We start from the raw sequence: 9,781 nt of genomic DNA on the forward strand, positions 1-9,781 counted from the left end.
TGTGCACGCACTGGAGCTGCCACTCAGCTCTGCGGCACGGGGGGAGGCTGCAGGGACAGTTCCCCATCTTTGTGCTCAGTGTCCCCAGAGATGTCACTGGGATGGCTGGGGGAAACCCTGGCTCACCCCAGCAACACAGACACTCTCAAAGGTGCATATACACACAGCCAGGTGCACCCCAACATGCATTAGGTGTTGGCATTTTTAGAATGGGCCTGCATTTATGGCCATATGCTCTCTAGGAACCTGCCAGACATGCTGGGGTAAAACACAGAACCTTGGGAGCAACAGTGAGGGTCCTATGATCTCAACAGAGTTTGTCTTTATCCAGCAGAAACACATTTTTCATTGGGCTTTGGCAAACAGAAAACCCAAACTATTTACCATTTTAATGCTTTATGATAGTTGTTCTTCCTCCTTTCCTTTCCCTGACCTCACTACATGCTAAGGTGAACAGAGAGTCCCAATGCTATCCTGTCTGGCTGCACTACACCCTGAATGGCTTCATGAGCAAATGGACTAAGAGCCACTCTAGGAAAGATGTTCAACTTGCAGAAAAAGGGACTAAGCACTCAGATACACTGAGGGATGCACCATTTGTATGTGAGAGAAGGACTTAAAGTGCAGCAGAAAGCACCGAAGCTGGAAATTTAGAAAAAACTTACTTTAAGGTGCCTTACGCCAGGTCATTTCCCAGTCACTAAAGATGGACAAAGAAAGGAGAAACAAAACTAAAAAAAAACAACAAAACAAAACAAAAAACCAAACAACCAAAAAAAAGGAAAGAAAAAAGGAACAAACCCCACAAGTCAATGAAGTTTTAAAGCTTTAAAAGTTAATTATCACAGCTTCATCCTGTGCTGGGACACTATGTACCATTCAGCTTTATTTCGTTGATGCCAAGAGTCTTTTAGACCAGAGGATGTACCAAAAGTGACGTCTCCTTTTTTTTTATTGGAAACCTGCCAGGAAAGAAAACAAAAAAAAAAAACATACATGCATCTATAATAGGTTGTAGTGGGCATGAAACAAGAATAGCAAGTCAGGGAACCTTCATATTTTGCAGGAACAGAGCTTCCATTCCCTTCCACAAGTTAAACATGCTATCCAAAAGGATTTTCTCATGGGAAAAAGTAAGTAATCAGGAATGGAAATAAACTGGTCAGAGCTGATTATTTTGCCAACTTTGAGATGCCCTCAGACATTTGTTTGGGGCAACCTTGGGGAACCTGACAAAACAAAGCATTTGAGTATAAATGCAAAGCACACCATTTTGAACCCAAGGTTGATTTCTTACACATTCTATTATAATTATGTAAGTATGCATATATACACACAGACACACTACAAACAGGTGACTACTTTAAGGGTTTAAGATGGAAGGAAACAATGTCCATATTACATTACCCAATAAAAAAAACTGAGAGAGGACAGAAGGAATTGAATTGCTTTTCAAAATCACATTTGTGTTGTATGATTTTTTGTGGAGAATTTCAGGGTTTTGTAATTTTGGGGAGAACATGCAGACTAAACATTGACACTCCACACATAAACCCTAAACAAAACCAAAAGCATTATCCAAAGTCTATTATAAAAAATGCACAATCAAATTTTATTTTTAAAAAAGGATAAACGAGCTTGGTATAAGAGTGGTTGCTTTAAGACTCACCTGTGGGCATACTTCTCCACTTTTAAATTTACAAATTTAAACCAATCTTCAAATCCAGCTCCAAATCCACTTTGACAGCTCCATCTAGATGAACAGATAAAATACACTGACCTCCCCTTGAATTAACAGAGGATATGTTAAATAGCATCTGTGGGAGGCCCCTTCAGAACAACCATGCCAGAGAAACATACTCTATCCAAACCTATTCCATTTAAAAAGGGCAAACAATCCCAGGGGTATGGGGGACAACAGGAACTATCTGTGATACTGACTAATAGCTTTAAATATAGTTTATTTTCTTCAAATGTAACTGGCATCAAATGTCTTTCTGTTTGTAGAAAGTTCAGTGGGGTAAGAACAGCTATTTTTGGATTGAAGAAAGGTCAGCAGAACACAAGACAAGCACTGGTGTTCCAAGGCTCTTGTAAGAATGCTAAATTTGACAGGGCTTTTTAGGAAAGAGATGCTGGTAGATGGCTCCATAATGATTACATGCATTGCTTGTTGATTGGCAATATGACTTTCCTACTGCTTGAAGCTGTGCTGTTGGGAATCTTTTTCATAACAAGCAACTGAAAAAACCCAGGGATTTTTAGTTTTAGGGTTTGGAAGTTCCTTTTTTTCTTTTTTTTTTTTTTTTTTTTTTTTTTTTTTTGCGAGGGGAAGTATTTTTGGGTTTGTTTGTTTTAAATTAAACAAAATAATATTTTAACATACCTGTGTAAATAAACTGATAAATTTCTGCTGAAAAGCAAACAAACTAACCAGAAAAATTTTAACAGCAATGGATTAGGGAGTCAAGCCATGTAACTAAGGCTTCACACACACTGCTACCTCTAAACTCCCCAGGTTAACCTCTTCTGCTCCCAGGCAAGAAGATTAACTAGCCATGCCATCCATGTTTGCAGTTGGTAAGCATAATACTGACTGTGAGGGTAGTGAGGCACAGGTTGCCCAAAGAAGTTGTGGGTGCTGCAGCCCTGGAAGTGTTCAAGGCCAGGCTGGATGGAGCTCTGAGCAATCTGGATACCTGGTGAAGATGTCCCTGCCCATGGCAGGGGTGTTGGAACTGTAATCTTTAATGTCCCTTCCAACCCAAGCCATTCCATAATTCTAATAGAATAAAAAAAGTGGAAAAGCACCCTAACGTTTTGGGGTTTTTTTTCCTCTAGCAGCTTTCCATTGTCTGCTGCAGTGCCTGACTTCCCTTGGGTCCAGCTGCATGTTCCAACTAAAGAAGTCAGATGGACTTTGCTCTTGTTGGCAATCTTAAAATAAACACACACGTTGCTTACCCTTCGTAGCTGCACAACACTGACTCCAGCACTGCCGCCACTGCTTCCAAAGATAGATTCCACAAGGCCAAGCTGAGTCCAGGTGATAATCTGAGCCAGGTTCTCAGCAGTGCCACAGAACTCCTTGCAAGCTGTTTCAATTTTATCTGCTCTCGGCATCCTCCCAGGGGCCGGTAAGTCCCAGCGGCTTCCTGGAGCATGGCTGTTCCCAAAATAGGTCCTCCCAGAAAGCACAGCCAACACTGCCACCCTATGTAGCAGAAAAGAGTCTTGCAATGAGGAAGATCCAGCTGACCACTTAGGCAGGTGTTTTGGTTGCACAACAGAGTGCAGTTCCCACAAGTAGAGAGCAGTAGCACACAGGGTTGCCTACAAGCGAGGTTCAGCACAGACCTTCTGCTCCATCAGATACAGTGCCAAGAGCCTTCTCTATTTTGAAGTGGCTGTTGAAGGATTCAAGTGTGTTTGAGTTGCATTTCAAGTAAACTCAGCCTTTTCCTAAAACTACTTCCAGGGCTGAGCAGATAATTCTCATGGAACTCTAAAAGTATGAGGTATTTTTCCAGACTTTTAACAACTAAATTTAGATTGATGGATTCTATTTGGCTTCCTGGTGCCCCTTCCAGGATTAATTATAGAGCAACCTGCATCCTCAGTTAGGATGTCTGTGACTTACATTTTTGAGCTCATGAACATGAGCTGGAAGAGAGTTCTGCTAAAAATGATGCAGCCCAGGATATGGCAAACCATTGTTGGACAGCTTTAGGTCTATTAAACAGAATTAAAGGAGACCTGAGGGAAATGAAACTTCATGTTATCTGTTTCTTGAGGTAACTGAAAAGAGGTTGACATTCTGCTTTACCTTAAATAAACCCAAGGAATGGAGAATTAATATGGACCACCAAACCCCACAACAGTAAACACAGTGGAAGATTATTTTTTGAGGAGTTCAGTCTTTATCTTTGAAAGTATCTAAGACACTGGTGGTACTCTTGATCTCTCTTAAGATCTTCTTGTAGTCCAACTATCACTGTGGCTTTTCATCTTTTACCAAAATTTTAAAGTTTTCAAAGCTTGACAGGAAGTTGGCCCTGTGGGCCTTGGTATGTGGAGAGAGATGAAGGAGGTATTCTCCAATCCTGAAATTAATGTCTATTGCTTTGTTTTCTGCAGCTAGAGAAGACTGCACCCTGATCCAGCAGTTTTGTTTTGTTTTTTTCCAGTCCTACACTTCTATGCACAAAATTTTGATAAAATGAAGAGATTTAGCCATCACCTTTAACTTATCCCAAAGCATTATAGGTAGGTCTCTTGAAAATAACTGTCCATGACTCAGTGAATATAATTGTGGCTGCTATGATTGAAGAATCATCATCCTTCAGAAGCTCTGGAAGACAAACCTCAATTAAGAGTGAATGAAGCCGGTTTTTGGAACTCAACAGCAAAGAGGCTGTGAGGGTTAGCGCATCAATGGAGCACAATAATTGTTTCACTGTGCTTATTATCCAGCGCCTAAAGAAAGTGAGAACAGTCAGCTGTTAAACAAGCAGTGATAAGCTGTCAGAGCAATTTTGTACACTAGAGAAGATACAATTCTCTGCAATATTGCTCCTGGAGGAAAGTGAAGTTTCAGCCAGCTAGATGCTTTGTGCGTAATGGTCCAGGGGCAAAGGGGAGATACTTTTTCTTTACATAGTTCCAGAAAATGAGAGGTTTTACCCAAACTCTTCACAGTGATGTACCACAAGCTACTCCATGTCTTTGGAAGATAATCTCTACCTCTACCTGCTATTTAGCTCAGGCTACGGTTACTTGTATTTTGATTTTATCAGTAAGTATCTAAAAGTATTCCTGATACTTTCAGTAAGTATCCTCAAAAGGGGATGGAGCCAGGCTCTTCTTGGTGGTACCAACCAATAGGACAAGAGGCAACAGGCAGAAACTGATACACAGGAAGTTCCACCTGAATATGAGCAATAACTTCTTTACTATGCAAGTGATTATGCACTGAAACATGTTGCCCAGAGAGGTTGTGGAATCTTTCTCACTGGAGATATTCAAGAAACATCTGGACACAATCCTGTGCCATGTGCTCTGGGAGACTCTGCTTGAGCAGGCAGGTTGGACCAGATGACCCCCTGTGGTCCTTTCCAACTTTACCCATTCTGATTCTGTGATTTCCTGCAGCCAGTGTGATGAGCTGTGGTCCACCGAGGAGAGTGGCATTCCTCAAGCCAGGCTATGGCTGAATACTGGAAATTGAGGCTACTTGGTAACTAAAGGCTCATTCTCAATCTGCCTGCACCGAAATGCCCTCAGAACATGCAGCCACACAGGTAAAATGAAAAAATGGTAACTAGTAACCGTGACTCTCTAAATTGAGATTGTTAGCATTAACACAACGTAGATTATTTAAAAGTATGAACCTTTCTGAGTATGAGTGCTGCCTCTCTTTTGACCGAAGACTGATACACATGTGGGCTTTATGCCTGCATTAAGAATCTTCTGTCCAAAAGAAACAAAGACTTCGTATGTGTAGACCTCAGCCCCATAGCTACCCAGCACAGGGAATTTCTTATGGATCTTGAATGAGGAAAAGGCAATTTAAGGTGCTGGGATAGACCAGAAATTAACACCCTGTGGCAGCCCTTTTTGAAACTTTTGCCATTTGTAGAGGCAAGGACCAGGAATCTCTTTACTTCTTATAGAGCAGCAGAGTGATGCCTTTGGAAGGCTGTTCTCCTCCTTAAGAAGCAGAAGCATGATCTTTCTTGGGCTTTTGGGGCTCAGGCAGATTTGGCTGAAAACACACCCACCTTAAATCTTATGCAACCCAGAAATTTCCGCCTGCAATGACTGTCTTTCTCTTACATGGCCTTCTGCAAGAATTATTGGTGTAATAAGTCCTGTAAAAAAAAAGTTTGGGTTTTATCCTATGAGACATGAAATAGGAAGCATGACCTTGCATTGACTTGAGTGTACTAAACTTTCCTACTTTCAAACCCATTTTTTCCTATTTTCATATATTTGTAAAAAATGAGTTAGTCTGTAAACATCTTCTTTGTCATAAGGGTTGTAAAACTGAGTCTGATACGAACTTATTATCTGATGGTTCTGCTCTCTTACGCACATCGTCTGGTTAACTGCATGTATTCTTGAACTTAGAGGTAGGATTAAAAAAAATCCAAATAATCAGTATTAACTATATGTGAGAACCTGGAAACAGAAAAGAGAGAAAAAAGGAAAAGGAAAGAAAGATTCACAAATGCTACACCTTACGAGAGTTTGATTTAACAAAAGTTTATACTTTTGTTTTCTTCTTCTAGAGTTAAAAAAAGAACTTTTTAAGTACACAATTTAAAAACAGTGGTTTATGATTGACATGTTTTCAGTCAATTTCCTAAATAGTTTTAACAAAATCAAATACAATTCATACAGTTGCAGCAATTCAACAGTTAGATGAAGATATTTACAGCATAATGTTCTAAGTTATGCTCTTGACTTCCCAAAACAGCTCTCTTTGATGACATAACTGATTTAAGTGTCATTTGTGAAATGTGTTGTACTCAGGTGCATACCTGTTCTAGGATTCTAGAAATATTCTTCTAAGAGGCTTTACAGGAGTAAATCAGGGGGTTAGATCTAAGGCCTCTTCTTAGTAAGAAAGCAGATGGCTGTTTCTCATTGCAAAGACAGCCCCATTTCCAAATTAGCCCAATTGACAACAGCCTAACAAGAGGCAACAGAATCTATATCACACAATTTGTTATGTAAATGCTGATGTGCTGCTAAAACAACAGTGAAAAAAAAATACGTTTTGCTAGAGGCAAAAAATCAGCTCTCTTTCCTTCCGCTTCTTTGACTTAATGAAGAGACACACACTTAACTAATTGCTTTGGCAGGCCAGCAGGCTGCCTGTGCTTAATAATACCATTAGGAATTCCACAAGTTTTCAGCTTCTAACATTAAGAACCTTCAACACGTGCTTTTTAAAAGGGACCCTCAGAATTCTTTGTTTTCAAAAGATGCTTTTTCTCTAATATCCCACTGTTTGCTGCATGAGGCATAACACTACACAAATATGCCATGTGCAGTCCAAATGGGGGCACTTGTCTGTCCCAGGAAAACTAAATCCTTACCGAGCACTCTGCTAAAAAAATGACACTCAGAGCAACTCTGAGTTCACAAATAATACCTTCCCTATATTTCTGCTTCAGGCTTGTCACACACATCCACTTGAACTTGTTCAAAGCCCAATGGCTCTTCATTTTTCAGGTCTAAGTTGTGAACATGCATTAAAATTTCAGGTTCATACTTACAACAGAAAAGAAAGAATCTAAACACCAAATTGGGTCATATTTGCCCTTCTCCACACTTAATTAGATTCCTCCTTTTGGCTAGGGGAACACTCTTTCTAGATCTAGTAATTCATAACAAAGGAACAAGCTTTTGAAACAAATAAGCATTTGAAAGATGGCTGGTTTTTATCTTGGAGTTCCTTTTTAAAAGAAAAAAAATCACGTAACAATTAAAGAAAAGATAATACTGCCATAATCCAAATACTTTCCTCCTCTATTTGTTTTATGCAGTAGAAAATATAATTATCAGATTCCTACAGATGGGTAAGATGATTAGGACCAAAGAAGGGTGGAATCCAAGACAGTCCTGCCATTTCCACTCCATGTTCACTTGTAAAGGCAGCTCTGTGACCAACATACTTTGTGCTTGGCATGACTGTTTTTGTGGTTCTTTATAGGCACTAAATGTATCTAATACACGATGCAAACCCTTGCACGTAATTTCAGATTCCAATATTAAGGTTGACATGAAATTTTAGGAGGTGTGATGCTCACAGTAGTGCTGTGAAGTCTGTCTTGGATCAGTTTCTTCTCTCACAGCCTCCAGAAAAACTAAAGATGTGGTTGCTACAGGAATGCTAGTAGATTACATGATCTGAAATGACTGGCATTTCATAGCCTCATAGACCCCCCTGCACCTTACAAAGGGACATGGCACTAAAAATATTGCAAGGAATAAGAAAAGGTTATGTTGGTGACTGTGTTCACGGGGAAACAATTTGTGTACAAAGGAGAAAAAGCATCTTCTGATCAAAGTCTCTTTCATTCCCAGATCATCTTGTACACAGGGTCTCCAACTTGAATCGTTCCAGTTTTGTCAACAGCAAAGTATTTCCCAAAGAGAGGGCTGGTTTTGTAGATGTGTCGCTCGGATGGATCACAAAGGCGGTAACTGCAGAGAGAAAGCCCTTCTTTAGAATCAGTGATAGCAAAACCTAAACATCAAAATATCAGTGATGAAAGAGAGGATATGAATAATGAAGCCCTGTTTTGGTCACCATACTAGACTAAAAACTAAATAAATATTGTAGTTATGAGAATCAAACAGTTCAAATGGAGGAAAAAAAAAGCTTGACTGTATTCGTCCATCTATGTCTAATATATATACAAAAATTTTTGTAAAAATAAAAGTCAACGTAGCAAAGTTAGATCTTTAAATATCTTCAATACCTGTTACCCCAAGCATTCACCCTAGCAGAGACGGAAGAGATATGAAATGTAAAGTTTGCAAGATTGAAGAGAGAACTTGAATTTTCTTAGCATACTGCAAAAAGTAGACTGGAAGCCAATATACACAGACCCTTACACTGCATGATTCTGTCCCCCACACACTTCAAATCAGTTCTAAAATACTAGTCTAACATGTTGGGACCTAGCCTAAATCCTCTCCCACAACTTAAGAAACACTGCTATTTTTATAACCTTTTCAATGTCTCCAAAGGCTCCTTCCTGTCCAAGACTCCAGTGTCTGGGTTAACAGTTGTTAAAATACACCTGCAAAGACACACAGTGCAAAATCAGTAACAGCTTCTTATCATAAACCTCTTTGCATCTGTATAAACTAAAGGTCTCAAACATTTACCTGCCACAACATACGGTCCCTTTCATCTCCACATCACCAATAAGAATATCCTCCCATGTGTCCTGAGGAAAGGTGAACATTGGGCACAGGTTAGACACACCCACATGCAATCACTTTTCCAGGAGCAGCACAATCATTCATAAAGCTGCATCATTTGAGATGCTCACCTTTACTTGTACCTTCAAAATTTGCAGTTATATTACAGTACTATTTTAATGAAAACTTTATGGTCACTGCATTTAACCCATTTCAGGGTATTTATCCCAATTTATCCAATATTATTCAACTAATAATTATATCCGAAAAGAACGATACACAAATAATGAATCTCGTTCTGCAATGTGCCCTTCTCTGAAGCACTGAACCTAAACCAAGTTTATTCTTACTGTGTGGGTGATAATCTGATCTGTGGCCTCTGGCAAATCACCATTTTAGCAGAAAGGAAATTTTCAGTGGAAGTAACTTTTCGCTTCTCATCTACACAAGCTTCCTATTGCAATCCCTCTTGGAAGACAGAGATCTATTCCCCACTTCAGGAACTTTTTAGATTCGAGAAACTATCAGATCTATCCAGAGGAAATTTTTTAAAAAAATGGCAACATGACATAAAAACACATAAATGCCACCATTACCAGTTCATTTCATCACCTGATACCTTCCTAAATAGTGTTTTTTTGAACTACCAGAACATTGTCAGAGATGCAGTGGTGGACTGCAGTATTGCAAGGGTTAGTTCTACTCTTGTGCCAAAGGCTATTTAAAAAATATGACACTGACAATTTACAAATTGTTCATTTGTATCATTAATTGATCGATTACAGTATGCAGAGCTTTGCCTACTTTACACCTAAAGATGAACTCTCAGTGGCAAGCCTGT

At 39.4% G+C, this 9,781-nt stretch overlaps 1 protein-coding gene and 1 long non-coding RNA gene across 3 annotated transcripts in view; both read right to left on the minus strand.

The window, feature by feature from the left end:
* Positions 1-813: 813 nt before the first annotated feature.
* LOC108496287 lies at positions 814-2,656 on the minus strand. 2 transcript variants are annotated; one of them, XR_001874411.1, is made up of 3 exons: positions 1,861-2,656; positions 1,670-1,753; positions 814-962 (listed from the first exon to the last, which is right to left on the minus strand). It is a non-coding gene; the product is annotated as an uncharacterized LOC108496287 (long non-coding RNA). The 2 variants fall into 2 exon arrangements; XR_001874410.1 differs by having other exon boundaries at positions 1,670-2,653.
* Positions 2,657-6,248: 3,592 nt separating this feature from the next.
* Positions 6,249-9,781, minus strand: part of MARC1 (mitochondrial amidoxime reducing component 1) — a 9,660-nt gene continuing 6,127 nt past the window's right edge. The window contains exons 4-7 of the mRNA XM_017812775.1: positions 9,588-9,657; positions 8,905-8,966; positions 8,745-8,816; positions 6,249-8,214 (exon numbers count right to left, since the gene is read on the minus strand). Of these exons, the coding sequence (XP_017668264.1) occupies positions 8,085-8,214; positions 8,745-8,816; positions 8,905-8,966; positions 9,588-9,657 (334 nt within the window). The 3' untranslated portion in view covers positions 6,249-8,084. The remainder of the gene's footprint in view (positions 8,215-8,744; positions 8,817-8,904; positions 8,967-9,587; positions 9,658-9,781) is intronic.

Source organism: Lepidothrix coronata, unplaced genomic scaffold, assembly GCF_001604755.1.
Source record: "Lepidothrix coronata isolate B3197 unplaced genomic scaffold, Lepidothrix_coronata-1.0 Scaffold38, whole genome shotgun sequence".
NCBI lineage: Eukaryota > Metazoa > Chordata > Aves > Passeriformes > Pipridae > Lepidothrix > Lepidothrix coronata.